The following is a 22,640-nucleotide window of genomic DNA, read 5'->3' on the forward strand; positions in this document are numbered from 1 at the left end:
AACAGACACTGTCTATGATCATAGACTGTGTGGGAGTTTCACACACGGGTTCCGAGGAGCAGTCGTTATTGTACAGGGAAAAGAGTAGTGGGCAGAGGACACACCCCTGCGGTGCGCCGGTGCCGATCTGTAGCGTTATAGGCACACAAGTATGTTTTAAGGAATAGTCCTCAATGTAATTTTTCAAGCCTGTCTCACAATACGTTTAGGAATATGCTTACTAAATATGGTAAATAACTTTAGACAGTATTCGAAAAGTAGTTATAATTCCAAAACGTCCGAGAGACCCTGAAGGCATCACAACTCCATTCCGTTTGACATGTGCTAGCCAATGACAACGCGCGACGGGAGTCACGTGACGAACCAACTCGTAAATTGCGATTGACTTGAGAGTTGCCGATAGTCGGCTACTTGTCGATGTACAGTGATTAGAAGCGGACAAGTTTGTTGCTCTTGTGGAGTTCCTCTTCTCCTCCAGCGGCTTCTTACGGTCACCGTTAAGCAACGTTGCGTTTGACCCGCGAGTACATTATGTGTGTGAACTGCCGAGCAGGTGAGTTTAAATAGCGTTTTTTTAGCTGTGCCAGCAAAGCAGTTTATGACCCGGGTCGACTTTTTTAGCTAGTAACAGCATCACTTTCCACCGTAAACTGTCCTAAAAAGATATGAAAGTCAGCTTTTTTGGAAATGTAATCGGGGAAATTATTTTTAAGATGTTTATATCATTTGTAAGTTTAGCAGTAGAATCCCGCTGGATGGAGATACTCGGTAACTTTTTTTAAAACAACCCCTAAGCTAGCAAACAAAATAAAAGCTGTTGTCTATAAAATAATTACCCTAATGGCAAACCAAGTCAAATTAAAGCTGAATGTGTTACTAAGAGTAAGCAAAATGTGTTTACTGTAAACTCGGTGCTTGAGACGCAGCTTAGTAGAGTTAACTATAAGAAGGGTGAAGTTAGAGTAAAATCCTAACTCTTTTTAACGCATGTGACCACTTTTAATCGTGGCTGACATTTGAGCAAAACATCCACCATAAACACTCAATCCTCACCTCCCATTTTTCTGTGCTCCAGCGGTCCGGGGGCCACAGCGGTGTGCTGCGTTCAGGGGCTAAGGGTCCTGCGGTACCACCTGTGAAGTGTGGCAGCTGCACTGGCTGCTGGGATGCTACGGAAGAACAGCAGCAGCAGCAGCGGTGGCGATGAGACGAAGCGCACCCAGGGTCTGCCACAGCACACCTCCAAACCCCACGCCAGGTCCGTGTCGGCTGGATCCACCCAGACCCTGGATGTGGGCCGCAGCTCCAGGAACCGCAACCCTTTAAGCAGCATGGGGTTGACGTCCACTCTGACTGGGGCGCCAGGAGTCGACCCGGAGTACGTAATGCAGTTAGTGAATGACGTGCGGTGGTTCGCTGATGTGCTGCTCAACCTCAAGGATGCTTTGCAGAGTAAAGGTAGGTTCGGGAACAGGCGTTAATGTGGAGGGGGTAGACATGATCAAAACAGGCCAATGAACCCACTTTTTTTCACTCTGAGCTGAACGTTTTTCTTTGACTCATAATCAAACCAGCACTGTCATTATGCTTTGATGCTTTTCAAGCCATGAACCACCAAATGTAGTTCGACTCGGGAAGCACTTCAGGTGACATGCCCAGGAATGCTGTGAACTTTGGGAAGTAACAGACTGATAATTACAGCACAACTTTGCCATTGTGAAAAACAGCCAGAGCCACCTGCGGAGTGTCAGTTAATAGTGTGATAACAGCCTCGCTGCTGACACCCTGGAGGGCTTGCAGTCTTGTTTGCGTCTTAATTACCACACTCACCCACACGCCACTACATACACGCGAGTACGAGTCGAGCAGACACAGGTTACTTTCTTTCCGTTTTTCTCGCTTGGTTTTGATGGTTTAGCGCTTGTTTGCAGACACTCAGCCTACGCAAATGCAAACGTAGTGTTTTACCTCGATTTGGCGGTGACCTAGGCATGCTTACACTGTTGTTGTGTGGGTGCAACTGTTCCTATTTTACAGTTTCAGTCAATCTGTGTTATAAGAGTTTCGAATGACTGTGGACACTATACAGTGTGTGGGAAAATGGAGTACTTAGATTTTGAGTGACTTCAGTGTCTTCAGGAAATTGCATCTGTTTGAGGTGCTCTCTTTACTGATCATGCATAATAGACATTATTCTCTCTATGATTTTGCTTGTGCCTTTTATTACCTATATATAAAGTTATTCCTTCTATAGAAAAAACATGCTCACTATTAAACCCACCACTAGTCCTACTGTGGTGCTTAAAGACATAGCTATGCACATAAACACAGGGGGCACTACTGCAGGCCTGGCAGTGGGAGTGAGTTCTTCAGCCATTCCTGTAGCTGTAGGAGTGAGTCTTGGCTTGTGTCGTGCTGAGTGTTGCTCTGACCCATCGGAAAAACATTTGGGTTATTTGCCTCCCTCCTGTACAGAGGCTCTTATTCAGCAGGTGGGGATGAAACCATACCCTGTGGCCTATAATTTGATCCAGGTATTTGTCTGTTGGATTAGTGGTATATTTTTGTTTTGCTTTCCTGTGAGACACAGACAAGTGTTTAGTATAACTCAGACAAGATGCAAAAACAGTATTTACAGTGTACTATGAGAAGTATTTAATTACCGGCCTTGTTCTAATTGCTGTTTTTGACATAGACCCATCACTTGACCGAACAGTCCAATTTAAATCTAACAGGTGAGCCATGTTGCTTTAGAGCTGTATTTAATTAAGCATGTCAACTATGTATTTGACAACAATTGAGTGTAGTTTTCATCAATTATCTCTAATTAAACACAACAAACCACACACATGGCTGCGCACCCTAAAAAGACTGTTCAACATTAATAGGAGTGTACACCGTATGAAAATGTGGGTCAGTTGCGAGGTTGAGCTTTCCTATGTGCTGGTGTTGTGATTAGCAGCATGTGTGAAAAAGACAAACGGCACGTTTCCGTGTGGATGAGGAAAGCTGTGGGGGTGGTGGAGAGGAGATTAACAAGGCACATGCAAGCGCTTACGTTATGCCTTGCAAATTTGGAAGGGCCTGTTACTGGAGCACTGTGCGAATGCTGACACAATGCTTTTCACTCCTGCGAGGTGTGTGTCCTGTTGAGATCTGGCTGGCTTGAATTCCCTTTGGTTTGACTCAGAGTGTGTTATGTTGCCTCTCATGCAGGGAAAACTATGTGGAGGGTTTCCGCCTCAGAGATGCTCATGAAACTGCGTTCATACCCACAACTTCACAGCTATCGATTCCCTGGGGTCATATTCTGTTGCAGTTTACAGTTTCTTTTTTAACCTAGGTATGTGATAAAGAACTGTTGCCTAACAACAGTTGGGCTGTCAAATCATGTAGCCCAAGAAATAAATTAGATTTATGCTTTGAGCGAGTAGTTCATATCTGCCTTCATTTCTCTGTTGTCTCCAGATGTATCAGATTTCTTTTAGAAACTTACTTCAGTTGTACTTAAAACTATATTTGATTGTTTAATTATAATTTGGTTAAAAAATAGCTGCCATTTCCAGTTGACCCATGGTGGTAAGTTTTAAGTGGTGGTGCGTCAGTGGTTATCTGACAGGTTCCCATGAATCATTGCTTACTTCCCCCCAAAAATGAGTCAACCCCAGCTAGCTCCTGTGAGACTGGTGCTTATTGGTGTTTAATAGAGTAATGCTAAGCCTGAAAATATGTTGCTCTAAACTAAAGCAAATAGTCACTTCATGGCCTTGTTCTAAAAGATGAACAAATTACAAGTAGAGTATGAGCTTTTAATATTAACTGGAGGCTTTGGTTTAAGTCTGTAATTCTTTGCAGCTTGGTTAATGGTTGTAATCAGGATAAAAAAGGAGTCCCCCACACACAGCAGAGCTGCTGTCCCCCTCCCATCCCCCCACTCTCCTGCATGCTCCGCATTCCTTTAGAACAAATGTTCACTTGTAGCTATAGTGCCTTCAATAGACTTATGGTAAGTTTCAGGCACAGTGAGTATAAAAATGCTGCTAAAATAAATCCAGTTTTGATTTTGGCCTCCCAAAGGAAGAATTTCTGTACTACAAAACAAATGAAATGCAGTAAATACTGTGACTGACTGGTTCCTGGCGGATCAGTAAACTGTGTTTTGATCTAAACTATATATTACAATATTTACTTTCTTAACCTTTCTTACAAAACGCATCACACTAGGCACAGTTGCTTCATCATTTTGTTTTGCTTTTGTTTCAGCTTCTCGGTTTGTTGTATTTTTCTCCTAAATGTGTTAAAACCTTTTCCAAGTAGCTCAGTGGTTCGTCCTTATTATCAAGCCAAAAAAGTTTAGGAATGCGTGTTGAGAAATGTGCGGTGGAGATTATGGATAGTGTTCAGTCCAACAGGCCATAACTAACTGTTAACTTTAATTTCTTCAGAACACACTTCATTATAAGAACGCTGCCTGGAATCTAATGTCCTTAAAGTTTCTTTGCTCAGGAGAATCCAGGTTATTTGTTCCTTGTAGCCTCAGGTGGAACAGAAAAATGAGTGTAAAACAAATTCTCAGCATTGTTGCAGAACATGCGGTTGATACCGGATTTGAACAATTATGTTTTATGTGATCTCCCATATTCTCAACCCTTCTGTCAATCCAGACAAAGTGCTCCTTTGGCCGTTAAATGGCCTTCTGTGTCTGTAAACGAGGAGAAACATGTTAAGGTGACTCACATGTCCTTGTTCCAGCAGACTGAGATTTCGTTTTCACAGTTGGTGTCATCATGACATGACATGACTTTGAACAATGCAGTTAGACTGGAGTGCTGCCAGATGTGTTTAACGCTGCCAACCTGTTAACTGTGTTGTTGTCAGAAAGGCAGACTCCTCTCTGAGACTGGATATTATAAAAATGCCAACAACGTGTTGGGGGGAGGCTTGTTCCCTTGATAATGATTTTAACAAAGTTGCGTATTCCTGGACCTGTTTTTCTTTCAGCTCAGCCTTTCATTGGTTCAGTATGTGGAGTCAACTCAAAGATTGAAGCTATGTTTGATGGCTTATTACAGTAAATGCTGTCATTATATTCCATCCATGCTTTTTTTTTACTTCAATGACACTGGATCTTGAATTTACCCAGAATAAAGACTCCCTTTAATGCCATTGAAAGGCACCAATTGCTTAGTGCAAAATATACACAGCAATCGCGACCACAAATATCTGCTCTTCTCACAGAAGTGTCCCTGTGCCAGCTCAAGTGGCTACTTGCGGGTGGTGCCTTCAATCGAGAGAAAAGCGGAGTTCTAGCACATAATGGTTTAATGGCCCGCTGCTCTTAGGAGAAAGAAAGGAGAGATTTGTTGGGCACTAACTTTCCCCTGTGATTCTGAGGGATGTTTTTGTGCAATCTTGTGGTTGGGATGTGTTTCCTGGGGTGGGATTTATGGTTATGGGCTTGGGATGTTTGTGCAGGACATTGGTCATGGCGAGGGGTGGATTGGCCCGTGGAGCTGCTCGCTAGCAGGGTCACTTGGTGATTGCTGACCTGCTGAAATTTATATCTGCGGATGAGAGACCGTGCGGAGGCCCACGTCTCATGAGCCAGACTGCATTTTTTTTTGTATCTAGTTGTTTTGTTTTTGCATCTACTCACCTTCAACAGGAACACAATAATGCATGTCCCAACACATTCCTCAGTTCTCACATAATGACTCAGTCCTCTTGCTCAAGAGCGTAGTATCCGACTCACATTCCCATGTTGTAGTACTGTAAGTGACGTCATTCATTCAGGTACGTGAGGACTCATCCGTAAAACCTCCAACTGCCAACTTGCCTGTGTGAAGTCATCCACGTGTGCACGTCTAACAAAAACAGCTTTTCTTTGCTCCTTTAACTGTCAGTGATTCAGTTAATCTTGGCTAACGTTACTATAGATTGACTGTATTATTTAAGTTGCTGTCACCTGCTTGAAGGCCTCCAAAGTGTAGGAGCAATTAGCCTGACTGTGGAGCCCAGACCTCCCAGGCTGAAGCTCCCTGACACACTGAGCCCTGGTAGCTGTTTATGGAGCCGCCGTCTCTGCCTGTGTGGTGCCTGGCTTTCGTTCTCTCTCCAAACAAGGCGTGGGGAAATCTGGACAGGCGACCCAGCAATGCAGCGTGTGTTTGGACAGGGGGGGAAATTGGTGTTTGGAGATGGAATCCTGACCAAACAATTCCACCTGTCGCAGATAAGGTTGCAGGCAGTTTAACAATGCAAACGGAGTCTGTTACAGTGAGTGTACTCTCCCCTGGCCGTGGGCTCTGATTGGAATGAACTGGGGGCTGAGTTGTAGCTTATTTAGTCCAGGTCTATCTGTGGAAATGACAAAGTGTCCAGTTCTATTAGGAGCGTCTGCGCTGCCAAGGTCTGCACAGAGAACACGTGTGGAAGGAGGTAATTAAATACACATCAGAAAGTCGCGACGTTCGACAACAGCATCAACAGCTGCACCAGGTGTGAGTCTGTCATGCCGCCTGCCTCTAGATTCAAAGAAGACAAACGCTGGGATGCTGATGGAGAAGAATGACTTCCTCTACCTTTCAGTACAGCCTGCAGCTGTTCTCCAAGCAGCGCCTTGTCTTCAGCGTGTCCGAGGCTTGTTTCATGTCGAACAGATTACGTGTCCAGACGGGTCAGCTGAGTGCCTGCTGCTATCGGTGCTGGGGGTGCGGGGGCAGTAACCTCTGTCAGGCCACCTGAAGATCTGGATTAGAGTGCTCTTTCTTTTCTCGAGGCACAATGGGATCCACCCCACACACAAGAATTCAGTGGGTGACATTAATGAGAGTGTCTGAAACATGTTGACATCATTAAAGTGGAATTCAACATGATTCACAGCCTTTACAGCCACACGTCTAAAGGGGATAAATAGTGGTGGTTATTCTTTTAGTTTTATTGTTGTATTGCTTTTCTGACCTTGATATTTCTAGCCATTTTTCATATTATAAGTGATTCATTCACTGATTTCTTTACTTCTATAAATTATTTATGGCTATATGCCATACCGTGTCTTGCTAAAGTGCTGTGTTGGTTTAGAAAGTTGGAAACTTTTTTAGGTTAGATTTTCTAAACAGACGTAGGTCTCCACTGAATTGCGGCTGAGACACCAGCTTATCACGCCACTGTAAAGAAAGACTAGGAGGCCTTGATCTGCTTTGGCATTGACAGGGGGTCTTCATTTAAACAATGTGGCCCGGCCTTTTGTCTTTGTGCTGTTACCTACATCACAACAATGCCGTGGCCCCAACAATTACCAGCACGTTTCCACCCAGCTTTTTCACGCCATTGTTGTGACACAACCACTCACTGCTGAGTGTCACCGGCTTTCCCTCGGATGTCTCACGCTGCGCTGAGCACAGATCCTCTCACACAATTCATAGGGCCACAGTGATGATCAGTATGAGCTGCCACGTGAAGTTTGACCTTAATTAACTGTGATCTAAGAAGCCTGATGGCACACATACTGTGCTGCATTGCATATGTAAAAGAGGAAGAAAAAAACAATAATCCATGCAGGCTCATGCAAATGTAAAGAATAGAACCTCCTTATTGACACATTGATTTGTTTTAATTCCCATTATTAGTATTATTATATACTAAAACAGACTTTTTATGTTTAGAGGCATGTAACATGCTGTGGTCTCATTAGTGTGGGCTTTATTGTGTGTATCATTTATTGAAATTGCTGGTTGTTGTTTTTTTGCGTGTGCATCTCTTACAGCATTCTGACTTTGCACAGTGGGGCTATTCGTAAAACCTGGCAGCAAGTGAAAGTAAACAACGCATACAGCCAATAGCAGTTAATATAAAAAGGCCTTTTTGGCTCCGAGCATCACTCTCAGTCTTTGTTGCCACAACATCATAGCTGTTGTTGTTTCCTCACAATTTGTGCTGCGCTCGTTGTTCAACACAGTGAAGTAAGAAAGGAGTTAGCGAAATGGGTGATGCTCTTTAACTTGAGTGCTGTGATGTATAGTCATGCAAAGTACAGAAGGCGTGCATTTAATTAGGGCATATTCTAAAGAGCAAATCACACACGTCTTTGATAAAAGCTTCAAACACCTAGAGCTAACCAGAAATACCCAGATGACCACAACTAAGGAGGAGGGTTCAAAGGTAGGGGAGGACTTTTTAATGAAGGCCCTTTGTCAGAACTAGAAGGGAGCGAGACTTCAAAGTGTGTGTTGCTGGGTCAGTGACCTCTCAGTGGCCTTGGGGCAGACAAACAGGTGAGCTCACAGTTCTACAGGACGCCTTCTTTCTAATCCTGCGGGGGGGGTGACGATGGGGACATGGGTCGCTTAGCGTCAGAAGAATTCAGTATTTCCACCTGATACTTGCTTAGCTTTAGTATTTTACAAACAAAAGTGTAATCAAGGATGTCCTTGATGTCTCAGTGCTACTTCTGTCATATTTTACATCCATCACCTATTAATTAGTGGTTATGCATATTTATAAGAAAGGAGTAGAAAGGCTAGCACACACACAGGCTTTCATTTCCACTCCCTCTGTACTTCCTTTTAACGATCCATTAAACTCTCTCATCTCACCATGGGGCCTGGTGGCTTGGCCTTGATAAGATTAAAAAAAGGATGACTTTTCTGTTTCCAGCTGGTGGTTCTTCGTGAGTTAGACATGAACTCTCCTATTATGATGTCTTCTTGACTCCAGGTGTCACATGAATGTGTTTATTTGATTGAACTATCAATGTCATTAAACAATCTTCCATATTTTACACTCTTAATTATGCAGAATTAAACAATTCCAGGATCTAGGCAAAAGATCTGTTTTGTGAAAGCACTTCTTTTCAGGATCGCATTCTCTATAACCCAATAACTAACGGACTATGATAGAAATGAGGTAATCTTTTGTGCATGATTTTTCTCCCACAGCGTCACATTTTTAAAGCCTTGTTGGCGACAGAACTGCAAGCTCTACCTCAGCTTTTCTCAACACTAACAAAGCTTGTTGAAAAGTGACATATTTGTACAACAGGACTTCAGTCTGCTCTAAAATTAAAACAGTTTATTTATTCAGGGCTGCAATAAAATGTCATATATGTGACTTGTAGTTGTTATGTCTAACTCCGTACAGCAGCTGAGGACATTTCTATATACAGACTTTTGCTGCTTCATTTGCACACAGAAAAAGCACTGATCACTGTATGCATCAGCTACACTGGTGTGGAAATGTACAGCATGTCTGAGGGAATGTAACCTGTTTACAATACATGTGCCACGATGTGTCAACTTCCTCTGTTCAGGGTGTCGTTCTCTGCCTGTAAGAAACAGAAATGTTGCGTCACTGTAGTTTTGTGCGGCCGAGTTTGTCACCGTCTCTCAACCACAACGGCCTCTGTCTTCTAGCTTTTATCTGGCACAGCCAGGCACAAAGATAACGCGTAACAGAACATGCACTGTTGTTTTGTTTGCCCTGAAGTGAATTGACTAGGTTAGAGAAAAATGACAAAACGTCTGATACGTATAGGCAAGAATTTTGTGTGGCAATGGCATAAGGAATGCCAAGAATTAATGTGACGTTGGCGAGCGTGTGACTCAAAGTGCAGTGTGGTTCTGCTGACTGACTTTTGTTTCTGTTTTAGACCATGTAGAAGACCTTCAGAAGGTGGTGCAGGAACGTTTGGCAGAGTTGCTCTGCGTTCTTAAGGCTGTTATTGGAAAACACCAGACCCTTAACTCAGTGGACATCCTGGGAGCAGCTGGCACAGTCATTGCCAAGGTGAAAGGTCAGTAGCAGCACAATGCAGTGCATGGGCACAGACTGACGCTGACTGACTAAAGCGCTCACGAGTCACCGATGACTTATTTCAAACCTGGTTCAAGCAAAGGGTCTGAGTCGGACCGCTGTGGGAAAGATTCCACAGGAATCCTTTATTGATCTTTGCTCAGTTACAGTTGGCCTGGAGTTTTGTTTCTGTAAGGCTGAGTGAGAGGTAATTATTCCTCCAACAACAGTTCCATTACCCATCTCCCGAATGAATATAAACAAAGCGGATCTCAACTCACGAGTTCATCTGATAAATTCAAAATGCACAGCAAGGGTAATGGTTCAATTGACTTGCGTACAAGAATCTCTACAGTGGCGACTAGACGACTGTAATTTGCATTCCATATCGCCGTGACCACGGAGGCCCCTCGCTGCCACTTGTAGCCTGGCACACCCCATTCTTCATTCTTTCTCATACTGTGGGCTAGAGGTTGTCTGACAGCTCACCTGCTCTATCGTAATATCTGAGCTCTTCTATGCTCAGAATGCAAATAGGAAACAAAAGAAAAGCTGGAGTCAAGCCACCAGTACTGGGTTTCATGGATGACTACTATCTACTGAGCCAAAGTTGCCCCTTTACATAGGCCCCCTCCAAACAGGCTTTTTGAATTGCCGGAAAATCACACCTAGGAGTGTTATTGTTTCTTCTCTACAAGGAAGGTTCTGGCCTTACTGCTGCCTTGAAAGTCGCTTGCAAATTCTCCTGTCCACAAGGGGGTGCCTTACTTCACCGCGCTCCCCTCCTGATCTGTGCCAAATGGCCAGCAGGTAACACAAGTGTGACACATCCAGCAAGCCAGGGAGAGACTGAAAGACTGATGAATCAGACATGCTGGAGATGAAGACTCAAAGGCTGGATGATAACAGGCCTTATGTGCCTCGCCGTCTTCAGCGCGTCGTGTCGTCACTCACGTTGCTCTGTGATAGACGGTCACGACACCTGAGGCATTTGGACATCTGCCAGGATTTAATGGAAAAAAACTCCTTTTCCTCCTTCTGCTCTAAACACATGGCTGCCTAACCAGTTTCAAATGCAATTTCTATGTAGTCCTTATCCACTCCAGCGCTTCTCTTCCTGTTGTTTTTAATTTACCACCGCACACATTTCTATTAATCTGAGGAATGTCAAGCGCTTGATCACAGAGCAGGGTGTTTCATCCTGGAGACAATTGCTGTCGCATCGCCCATACTTATTCTCTGCTGCTGTCTCTCTGAATGTGTAATTTTTGCAATGACTACAAAAAGAAGCTTCCCTGGTCACATTGCACGTCAGTTTTCCTCCTCCTTCTGAAAACACTCCAATAAAAGCATCGAACTCTTCAACCCACTGAATTTCTCTCTTGCTCTTAAACAAGAAATCGTGCTGCTTAGCGGCGTCTTCCTATATATTCATTTAAATGTCCTTTAGGCTATCCTTACTAATAAATCCTATTTATTTTTTTAAATCAACCTTTTTTCGAGATTCTTCACTACATGGCCCCCTCTACTTAAACGATTACATTTCTATCTTTCGATTGTGACCAGGGGGCAGAGCTCTGGAATCATTGTTATGAGACCCACAGGATGTCCTGAGGAAGAAGTCAGCGCAGAGTTGTACTCTAGCATTCAGGGCCAGGGAGGTGCACTGCAGGGAGACTCGCAGGACTGTGATAGTCTCCAAAAGGCTCACCTCAAACATGGGTCGCCGCCCCAGCACCGAAGCCCATGACACGTCTGTCCTCATTCTTACGATAGGAATTAGTTAGTTAGCCGCGGCTAACTTTGACTAAAATTGTTCTGCAAATGGTGGATCTATTTGGAGTGACATTTGAGGTAACTCCTGGTTACCGGCCAACACCAGGTGACAGAGTCAAAAGGTAAGCCTTCTCACGTTCGTCTGCGCTGTTACATGTTGCAGAACTCGAGCTGTGCTTCCTGTTGTGGGGCAGACAGGAAGCTCTCAGCTTTGCATGTGTCTTTTGGTTCCTCTGATTGCTTTCTGCATATGTCCTCTTGCTGAGCAAACTGTCGAGAAGAGAAGCGCAGTGCATTCATTCTCAAAGGTTTTGATGGCATTACGTTCCTGAATCGCTGGATGGCGCGTGGTCAGTAGATCTCTTGGTGTTCGTCGTGTACGAGTGTTTGCCACTCTGCCATCGATCAACATGAAAGATGACCTATGGGATTACAACACGTCTGAACAAAGGAGGGAAAATTTGGGATTGTTTTTGAATATTCTTTGAACATCCATCCTTGAAGACCTTTGAAGCTGTTCCAGATTTTTGATTCGGTAGGAACACGGACCGATCTTACTTGTCACTGTGCTCAGGAAGTTTGACTTTTGGTTTGTCATCTCTCACTTAAAACAACTTTAACCCTTCCAGGGGAGATGAACCACTCCCTACAGGAACAAAGTCGTTAACTTCAGTCCCAACTATTTATTGCAACTAGAAAACCTAAAGCAAGACAAAGACTGTGATCAATTATTGTTACAGCTAGTTCCTTACATGTGCTGTTTTCAGCTGGTGTTCAATTGGACATGTAACAGTTTTATTCTGTCTGTCTTTTTATCACTCTACACAGGCATTAATTTCAAGGAAGTGAACACAGAAAACAAATCTGTATTTGGCGAGATAAACACATCCATTGACACTTTGGCTTTCACGTTCGGCAATGTGTGAGTACAGTTTTTGTTATCCTTTTCAACAGCACGCTTTTATTACCGTTTTGTGTTTGGGAGAAAAGGTCAACTTGATGAATAGAGTGTGTGATCGTATCAAACTGTACATTTGACACACATCTACTGTACGCATCGACTCCTCAGAGTTTCTGACTTCCTTATGGGAGATGTGGACAGCAGCCCAGGGTTGGGGGTCCCCCAGACCAGGAGAAGCAGGGTGAAACACCGTCTTTGTTTATTTAGCTTCGTTTTGAACCCTGGTCATTTTAAAAAAGGGTTTTTTTAAAGTCTGTTTTTCTTGTTGCAGTCGTTTGACAACCTCTCTGTGGATCCTGGGGTCTTTGTCTCAGAGAAAAGTGACCTTGTGGGTAAGTGACCTTTTAACTCTGTGGAAAATAAATGAATTCTTGAATATAATGTCTATTAGTAGCTGCTTTATACAAGCATTTAATGTTTTCAACGCATATTGGAGTGTCAGCACAAGAGTTGACCGAGTGATTTAGGCTTCTGACTTTTGAATGCCTGAGGTAGACCCACCCTAAACCTCTGCTTCCACCTCTGTTATTTCTGCTGCTTTTTTCATACTAGCTACTCGTTTTCCCTTCTCTCTCCACATATCTGACATTCCTTGCCTGTTTAGGAGTAGCTCTGTGTGGGATGGGAAACACATGGGGTTTGTGTTGAATCAGATGGCAGGCAGCTGGGAGAGGTGTAAGGCACCATAGCCACTAAAGAGAACGTAATGATGTCAGACTATTTTAAAAGATGCCCAACACTTTCATATCCTCCTACATTGTCAACTTCAATTACCCAAGTGTTTTGTCATTAATCTCCCACACACGTCTGTTGGGATGTTAAAACAGAGACTCATCAATCCCGTACTGGGCAATGTAGTGTTTTGATTGACTTTGTTTTGGTATGTGTATCTCTTCTGCTGACTCCACAGGCCCAGAGGTACCATTGTCACGGGAGGAAGAAGTAGACTTGTCTTTGCTGAAGAATGATAGCGGCGTGGAGTCTGCTCTGCTCTATGCTAAGGCCTCATCCAAGTATATCAAAGACCTTCTGGCCTTGATAGAGAAAAGACTGGCCATGGGTAAGACACTGAGCCTAGTGGCAATGCACTGGGATGTAGACGAGCATTAATGCAGGACATCATATAAGCTATTATGAGACATGATGTGATCATGGTCAACTTCCGACCTTTAGGTTTTTGTTGATATAAAACCATTTACTTTCATTACAATCTAACTAAAACTAATGAATTGAGCTGTTTATACATTTATTTGAAGCAGTTCATAAATGGACCTTTGAGTCACCGTCTTTGACAGTTAATTGAGGTTAGTGAGTTGAATTGGCCAAATGATTTTTGTACACTTTGCAGCCAGGCAGTCAAGGTGATGCATTCTTCAACAATAAACCTTTTGCTTCATACAGAATGAAGAATTTATTCCTTTATGGTTTAAGGCGAACTTTATTCAAAATATAGGAGCTATCGAGGTTATATAAAGTATTTATATGATGTTTGAGAATCTCTCAATGCATAACAAATCTAACTGGCCATACCAAGACAGCCTGATCGTGGCTGTACTCAGCATGCTGGACGTGTACTCGTGCTTTACCTGATTACATGAACAAGCAAACATGGTCCAGTGACTTTTACAGGCGTTTTTATTTCTTGTGTTTTTTTCTGTTTCAGATATTGAATATGCTAAAAACTATGTCAAAATGGCAGAAAATGCAAAGACAATAGCCAGTCAACAGGTAACCTAAAGGCCAGTTTTTAAATAGCGTTGTCTTCATTAATAATTTATGATACTGATATACTTCATCAATTTACACCTCTCTTTATGTAATTCCTCCTAGGACTACATGCCATTCAGTGAAATATATGTTTCCACATTCAAGAAAGATATTGAATACAACCAGCTCCTTCTTCAAGCTGCGATGGCTCTTCAAACCAATAAATTTATACAGGTAGGAGTGATGAGACGGCACCACTTGAGTCTGTTTCCCTACCTTGCCTCTAACCATTCTCAAAACATCAGCTGACTGGTTTGTTCTTTTTGTAGTATTACTCTGTATAAATACCAGCATCTCTTATGTAGGTAACAGCAGTATGCGCAAACCTTGTGAGCTTTGAAATAACCCATTGTAACTGCTGACCTTCCATCTGTTGTCAGCCTCTTCTGGCCCGCAAGAATGAACTGGACAAGCTGAGAAAAGACATCAAGGAGCAGTGGCAGAGGGAGCAGAAGAAAATGGTACTTGACATGTCTGCGTGGATGTAGACCATTCAAATGCTTTAGTTGTTATAATAACATGTATACTTAGCTCATCCACTGTAAATGTCAGCCAAAGGGCACTTTGACGTCAGCATAGTTAAATGATTCTATACAGTCTGCCAAAGCACACAATTGATTTTAATTGATGTCATCAGTGATGTCTAAGAATATATTTCAGGGATGGAAATAGCCATTTCCTACTCGAACTTCTACTTTCTCTGCAGCTTGTGTCTCATGTTTTAATCCCCTGGCTGTGTACACACTTCACCGTGTCACTTCACATGCAAGGCTGATCAAATACAAAGGCCTGCCTGATTATATTAATAAACAAAATCACATGGGCTTATGTGGCTGATCTGTGTGCTTTTGGCAGCAAGAGGCAGATGCGACCTTGCGTAAGGCAAGAACGCTGAAGGCCCAGAGGAAAGAGGAGTACCAGAAAGCCCACTCGTCTACTAATCGCTCCCAGGAGGAGCAGTTTAATAACGCTTCTAATAAACAGCTGGAGAAGAAGAGGAGGCAGCAGGAAGAGGCTCTGCAGAAGGTAAATGGAGGGAAAATGAGTCATTACAGCTGCGTATTCCTGCTAGTAGCATCTGTTGTACAGTTTACACTGTTGACCTGTATCTGCTCTGTTTCGGTCAGGCGGAGGAGGCTCAGGACCAGTACCAGAGCTGCGTGGCTGATGCTGGCATCAGGAGAATGGATCTGACCAATGCTAAACACACGATCCTGACACAGATCAGAGAGTTGGTCTACCAGTGTGACCTCACTCTTAAAGCTGTGAGTGGATAAGCCCATCTAAATGCATTCGTACGCTGACACGCCCTGACCAATGCTGGTTTATGATGTTCCACTCATGCACTCTGTTGTCTGTTCTTCTTCAGGTGACAGTGAACTGGTTTCAGATGCAGCATGCACAGATTGTGTCGCTTCCTGCCCACTACCAGGCCCTTACTGACAATGCTAAGTTGTACGAACCGGGGGACTGCCTTGCCGAGTTTGTCCGGAATTTGCCCAAAAATCTACCCAAGGAGCGTTTCCACTCGGACTCCGTCTCTTCTGATAGCACAAGGTACTGATCCCTGTAGATTTAAAACTGTGTGCAAACACACTGACGTCACTTTAAAGTACTTGGTCACAAGTCAGAAGGTTCATCTGGAACCAAAATCTTAATGTCCAATTAAACTAAGTGTTGTTTAAAAGACTGTGAAGTTGTCTTGGTTTGTTCAGAAGCAGTGAAACTATTGCTCGTTTTCATTCAAAGGTTTGCAAGATTTTGTTTGGTTTTTGTGAAGGAAGCTTTTCATTTAGGGATTAACTTTATTTGCGAGTGTCTGTTATGTAGAAGTGGAGTTGTACATTGGTTGGCAGGTTGCGTCCGACCATTTAAACGTTGCTTAGTTCTTCTTTTAGCGAAGGTAACAGTGAGTCAGAGTGGGAGGAAGTGAGCGAGAGCGCCAAGGAGAGACAGAATGCGTGTTGAATTTGTTGCCCTTCCTCAGGAAATATCTGTGGTGCAGGCTGAAAGCAGCAGGGTAGACTGTGAGCGTGAGAGTTTGGCTCCAGTTTCGAGCTGTCCTTAAGATTCAGCTTAGATTGTCAAAGCAGTGTTACACACACACACACACACACACACACACACACACACACACACACACACACACACACACACACACACACACACACACACGCACGCACACTAACAAATGCTTCACAGTTTCAGTTTCTTTGTACCAAGATTCTGGTAAGATAATTGATGTTGCTGTAGCAGCAAAGCTTTAATCACAACTTTTTACTTCTGTTGGTGTAAAGCTTCTGACAAATTTTGTGTTAGTGGTCAGCTAGTTCCAAGTTTCTGTTCCTGGTATTCTCTTTCTCTCTCTTTCTCGTGTGTGTGTGTGTGTGTGTGTGTGTGTGTGTGTGTGTGTGTGTGTGTGTGTGTGTGTGTGTGTGTGTGTGTGTGTGTGTGTGTGTGTGTGTGTGTGTGTGTGTGTGTGTGTGTGTGTGTGTGTGTCAGTAAATGCTCTGGTTGTTACTCAGTAGTAATCCATGGTAGAAATGTTGATACGTGGTGATGTAATGACGGAGTCCTGTCAAAGCTCACCAGATACATATAAGCTGCATATTACAGTAAACTCCCTGGCAGTTGGGACATAATTCTTCTTTGCCAGTTCAACTATTACACGCCGACTGTATTTTTTTCAGGTTTTTGTTCAATAAAAGGTCAGTGGGCAGCACCCACTCTTCCCACGGCAACCTGTCGCAGATATCGGTCACCTCCGGCGACGTGCTGAGCGGCGACGAAGCGGAAAGTTCTCATCAGCGACCGGCAAAGATAAGCGAGCAGAGGTCCAACAGCAGCTCTGACATCCGAGGTACATTTTAAGTCACACGTGTTTCACCTAAACATGAATGACCTGCTGTACATTTGATAAATATATGCAGACATTAAAGACAATGGCATATGATACACACTTTTACAAAAAAGAGGACTGACAGAGTGTGAGAAAAGTGAGTCAGCAATTTTACAAACTACAACTTTAATATATGTGATATTCTATTAAATCCTGAGTGATGTCTTATTTCTGGCATTGATAAGCATTTCTTATCAGTCTTTGTGTTGATATGTTGTTCTCAGAGTCTTAGTCTGCCATTTGAGTTGTGGATTCTTCTATTTTAGGGCTATAGTCAAAACAGTTTGAGTCATCTACTCATCATAGGTCTGGTATATTTGTGGCATCGTGTCACTTAATATAACTGCTCTTGATAAGAATACCAGCTTTGATTTAGCTGAGTTTCTCCCTCTTTACTGTGTTTGTGACTAGTGTTTTTCTTTTCAGCACTGAGAAACCAGGCCCCTCTGAGAACCTGGGCGTCCAGTAGTCAGGGGAGTCAGGGTGGGATGTGCAGTGACTCAGAGAGCGCCGGGGGCAGCAGTGAATCGAGATCTATGGACTCGCCCACCGCCAGTCCAGGTACAAAGTTTTATTGGATGAGGCGAGGCCACAGTCTTTGTCATACGCATATATACGTATGTATCCAGATACCAACAACAAGGCTAAACTTGTATGCATGTGCCCAAAATGCATTTCTTCCTATTATTATCTGTGGTGGAACTTCCCTCCTGCCTGCCACACTCATACACTACTCATCGCTTACTGCACTTCCCCATCGGCTGAAACTATATGCCTTTCTGGGCAAAGCTATGAAATATTCAGCACTGAATATGTACCCAGGACATCGCAGTTTATCGCACATAATACTACACTGTTGTCCTGGTAAAACGAAGCATTTGTAGTTAGGTAGCTGAATTTTCCTTCCTGATTTTTGTGCAGGTGACTTTAAGCGACGGCTGCCCCGGACTCCTTCCACTGGGACTATGTCTTCTGCTGATGACTTGGATGAGAGGGAGCCACCATCACCTTTGGATAATGGTATGGACATTTGTGTGTGTGTGTTGGTTGTGTCTCTCGCTATTTTATGTCAGCCCTTATCCTCCGGCAGCTGCACGCCTGAGTCGGCAGTAACACAATGTGTCCATTCATGTGACAGGGATGCTGAGGAAGAGAAGGCGAACTAGTGAGAGATCATTATACACAGGGTGAATACGTAGCACCAGTGTATGTGTGTGTGACTCTGGTGGGTTTGTCTTAGATCAAATACTTGAACCGTTGACTAAACTGCACAAACAGGGGTCATATTAGCTTTGGCATGTTGCCTCAACTCACACTTCCTGTATCCACTGTGTACTGACCTCTCCCAGTCAGCGTGTGGTTTTCTTAGCTTGCATTGAAGCTGTCAACCAGCTCTTTCTGTATGTTAGACACACATTGTTGTAATTTTGCTTTAAATTAACATGTATGTGTTTTATTTAGCAACTAGAACTGTGTAGAATTATGTAATGAAACCACGTCAGTTGTGCTAAACTGTGACTTAAACAAAGCCTCACCACTTCCCTACTTGCTCTGACCTTTAGTGGTTCCTTTTTTACTGAACTGAATCCAGTCGCATCACTGACAAGAAGTCATGTGATTTCACCTGGACGCCTTGTCACATTCCTCATTGGCTGCTCTGTTGTTCAGGTCTAGCAGAGATGGTGACAGAGACAGCCAGTTCCCCCGGTCCCTTCCGAAACGCTCAGATGTCCAAAGCTGCACAAACCCATAAACTGAGAAAGCTGCGAGCTCCTTCTAAGTGCAGGGAGTGTGACAGTCTGGTCGTTTTCCATGGAGCTGAGTGTGAGGAGGTAAAATGTTTAAAAAGAAATAAGAGTTATTTTATATGCATAAAAGATGAGCTTTTTAGGTTCTTGAAGTTTTTATATCTGTCAGTCTGATTGTGTGTATGTTGTTTAGTAGACTGAGAGATGTGAAATCTGTATTTTATTAGTATTTATGAATATATCTTATAATCCTTCCAGTGCTCCCTTGCCTGCCATAAGAAGTGTCTAGAAACACTTGCTATCCAGTGTGGCCATAAAAAGCTGCAAGGCAGACTACATCTGTTTGGTATCGACTTTGCTCAAGCAGCCAAGAACAGCCCAGATGGTGTCCCCTTTATCGTCAAGAAGTGCACATCTGAGATTGAGAGCCGTGCTCTTAACATCAAGGTGAAATCTTCATTGCTTTCTGAAACGATACAAAGCCCTTTCATGTCCTAAGGATTCTATGTTGTCATTTCGACAGAATTTTGTCTTTTGGATTGAAGATATACTGACTAATGTGCCTTTTTTTTCCTCCACAGGGGATTTATCGTGTCAATGGAGCCAAATCGCGTGTCGAGAAACTCTGTCAGGCATTTGAAAATGGAAAGGACTTAGTTGAGCTGTCTGACCTTTCTCCTCATGACATCAGCAATGTTCTCAAGCTCTATCTGAGACAGGTGGGCTCCCATATGTTTGTGTTTCACCTTCATGAATTGTCCCAACTTAAAAATACAATTTAAATTTATAAACATACACAACATTTACAACTGTTTCCTTTCAACAGTTGCCAGAACCACTGATTCTGTATCAATTCTACAACGAGCTCATTGGCTTGTCCAAAGATTGTCAGCGAGTGATTGTGGAGGAAGCTAATCAAACCCTAAACAGCCAGATGGAGGAGAAACAGGAGAAACGGGGTCCCAGTGTCCATCTCAACAGAGTTCTCTTCAAGATCCGAGATCTGCTTCGCCAGTTGCCTGCAGCCAACTACAAGACTCTCCGCTACCTTGTAACCCACCTAAACAGGTAAGATGGACTCCTGTAGCTAGTCTGTTGTAAGCATTTGCCTTTTAGTCTTTGCTTAAGTGAAACAACATGCAGATTTCCACATAAGGAAATGGAGACTTCTCTGTAGCGTAGAGGAAGTGGGAGGATAAAGCTCTTCTTTTTCTTTTGCTTTTCAATGCTGACATGTGCAACAAAATCTTTCTGTTAATGCCAATATTTGTGAAATAACTTAAAGCCTTTATCCCCTTAATTCTTCAGAGTGGCAGAAAAGTCGGAAGAGAACAAGATGACTGCCAGTAACCTGGGCATTATTTTTGGCCCCACGCTGGTGAAGCCGCGGCAGATCGATGCAGACGTGTCCTTGTCCTCGCTGGTGGACTACCCCTACCAGGCCCTGATGGTGGAGCTGCTTGTGCAACACTTCAAATCCGTCTTCGACCCGCCTCCCCTGCCTGGTTCTGACTTGGCCATAACTGGCCAGTCATCCCCCAAACTCACGGCCCTTGAGAAGGTGCAGCGGCTCAGCAGACACTCCACCTCTCTCACAGACATCAAAGAGGTGAGGAGGGACTGAGGGGTGTGCGTTAAACTGGTGGCACTGGTTAGGCCCACAAGTGTCCACATTCATGATTATCAGTATCTTTTATAGCTTTTGTACATGACACACAGATCTAATTGTCTCTTATGCCCCGCAGACTGCCAAAGCATATAAGCGATACTCATCAGTGATCCTGCCATCACGCATGCTTAATGAAGTGGAGGAGATCCAGCCACGAACAGACGCATCCAAGGTCTCTGCCCTCGATAGACTCAATGGGGTCCAGGCCTCTAGCGGTGGTGAAGTGCAGAGGTCAACATTGGTGTTTGGTCGCCCCAGCACCACCATCACATCAACTACTAATGTGGCGTCAAAGGTCCAGCTGCGCCCACCGCGCAACAGACATGTGTCTCGACCTATCAGCATGCCACTGGAACGCCTGCCCACTCCCGCCCAGATCAGCGAGAGGAATAACCAGAACACCGCTGCCAATGCTGATAGCAGCTCTGCTGCCGAGCGGGACCGCGTTACCGAAACTATACAGGAGACACCAGAGCCAGAGAGGGTTCGTCAGAGTGGCTCGTCCAGGGTTAGCACCTACTACATCACGCCTTTTATTGACACACAGACGATGCAGAGAAAGACCTGGGACAGGAAGTACAAGCACTATGACGTTACACCCAGGACTGCTATGATTGTGGCCAATCTGCCACCTTCCAGTTCTGGAGTACCACCTATGAAGGCCACAGTGCCTGTGACTGTTAACGCACCGGTGACCACAACGTCTGTGGCCGTTACCGCAAGTAGCGTGAGCACAATATTCTCCAACAGCCCTTACGCCGTGCCTGTCAAAGCTACCTGGGCTTCTAAAAGGGAAAGTTACTCCGAACGTTCAGCGGGTGAGTCGAGGAGCTCACACAACCTTCCTCTCACACTCAGGGCACCGAGGACTCTGCAGCCTCCGCCTGGAACCTTCTACAAGCCCCCTGGTTCCTTTAACGGCAGTGCTAGGACGCTTCTGAACGGCACTGCCGCTGTTAGCACCGCCAGCACCACCACTACCACCTCCTCACTCACGCCCATCAGCTCTGCTCAGGTAGCCTCACCGCCCCCCACCCCCACAAGCCCCCCGCAGACACGGCTCCAGTCACAGGACTCCACTGACAGCGCCATTGACCCTGGGGTCTCGACCTCTTCGACACTCTCACCCCCCCAGTCCCCACTCCCAAGCAGCCCAGACGACCTGAGCCCCACTGAGACCAAGCCCATCTACCAAAGACAACGACCTTGGCGGCTGCAGGAAATCGAGCACAGAGAGGCCCATTTTGTCTGACACCAAAAAAGTTCCATGTAAAAAATGTGCCAATATGTATATAACAGGACAACAAGCTGAGAAAATGGAGGCCTGTGGAAAAAACCATGAAAGTGTTATATTGTTGTTGGTGTCAACAGTGGTTGGTGTAAGCTTCAAACAAAGGAAATGCAGTGTGACGCCAAGATGAATGTTTCAGGTCACACAAACAAGGAAATATGTGTCAACCACAAAAATGGATTTCTATCTTTATAGAATCATAAACCTATCATTTTCTTTGTTCAGTGTTGATTTGTTATAAAATTATATTTTATTGTAGTCACACAATGCACTTAACGCAGGTTCAAGTTCAGATGTTCTTAAAATATGCTCAGACATGTATTTTATTCCTCAAGGAATTGAAGTATTTTTAACAAGAGGTTCTTAATTATAAAGAATTCTATCTTTTAACATGTTCATTGTAGCCTGTGATTGGTACATCTCCCTCAGTATTCAAGCCTTATGTATCAGTTTACGTTTTTGTACTTGTTCATGAATACTGCATGATATTTGCAAGTAAGTTTGATTTATGGCAGTATTTCGACCATTCAGAACAAATATAACGTGCAACAGTTGCTGCAAATTAAAAATCTAGATTAAACTGTTCTTTGTGCTCCCCTTGAGTTTTTAAAGATCTGGGTATTGAATGTGATATATACATGTGTAGGTGATTTTGCTCATGTTAAATTTTAGTTTTCTATTAATCCGTTTCTTTGCTTCTTTAATTTGTTTTGGATAAAATAGGTAATGATAAAGATTTC

General features: G+C 43.8%; 1 protein-coding gene across 3 annotated transcripts; it reads left to right on the plus strand.

Annotated features, from left to right (window-relative positions):
• Positions 1–391: 391 nt before the first annotated feature.
• LOC114844692 (rho GTPase-activating protein 29-like) lies at positions 392–22,485 on the plus strand. 3 transcript variants are annotated; one of them, XM_029132235.3, is made up of 22 exons: positions 392–553; positions 1,076–1,458; positions 9,647–9,790; positions 12,394–12,487; positions 12,635–12,707; positions 12,798–12,858; positions 13,437–13,586; positions 14,190–14,254; positions 14,357–14,467; positions 14,674–14,754; positions 15,149–15,319; positions 15,421–15,558; positions 15,663–15,850; positions 16,984–17,153; positions 17,619–17,753; positions 18,114–18,212; positions 18,861–19,024; positions 19,199–19,387; positions 19,522–19,659; positions 19,767–20,008; positions 20,249–20,549; positions 20,686–22,485. In XM_029132235.3, exons 2-22 carry the CDS (start codon positions 1,167–1,169, stop codon positions 21,859–21,861), a joined length of 4,182 nt encoding a protein of 1,393 aa, XP_028988068.1. In that variant the 5' UTR covers positions 392–553; positions 1,076–1,166; the 3' UTR covers positions 21,862–22,485. The 3 variants fall into 3 exon arrangements, with proteins under 3 accessions (XP_028988068.1, XP_028988070.1, XP_028988069.1); XM_029132237.3 differs by lacking the exons at positions 392–553; positions 1,076–1,458; positions 9,647–9,790 and adding an exon at positions 9,870–11,687; XM_029132236.3 differs by lacking the exons at positions 392–553; positions 1,076–1,458; positions 9,647–9,790 and adding an exon at positions 11,722–12,100.
• Positions 22,486–22,640: the final 155 nt, after the last annotated feature.

Source organism: Betta splendens, chromosome 17 (assembly GCF_900634795.4).
Source record: "Betta splendens chromosome 17, fBetSpl5.4, whole genome shotgun sequence".
In the NCBI taxonomy this organism is placed as follows: Eukaryota; Metazoa; Chordata; class Actinopteri; order Anabantiformes; family Osphronemidae; genus Betta; species Betta splendens.

Bases quoted from the DNA above. Each gene is read 5' to 3' on its own strand.
- LOC114844692 (XM_029132235.3), top strand. From the start codon at position 1,167: ATGCTACGGAAGAACAGCAGCAGCAGCAGCGGTGGCGATGAGACGAAG. The intron at 9,791-12,393 runs GTCAGTAGCAGC...CACTCTACACAG, and splicing joins AGTCATTGCCAAGGTGAAAG to GCATTAATTTCAAGGAAGTG. The intron at 20,550-20,685 runs GTGAGGAGGGAC...TATGCCCCGCAG, and splicing joins CTCTCACAGACATCAAAGAG to ACTGCCAAAGCATATAAGCG.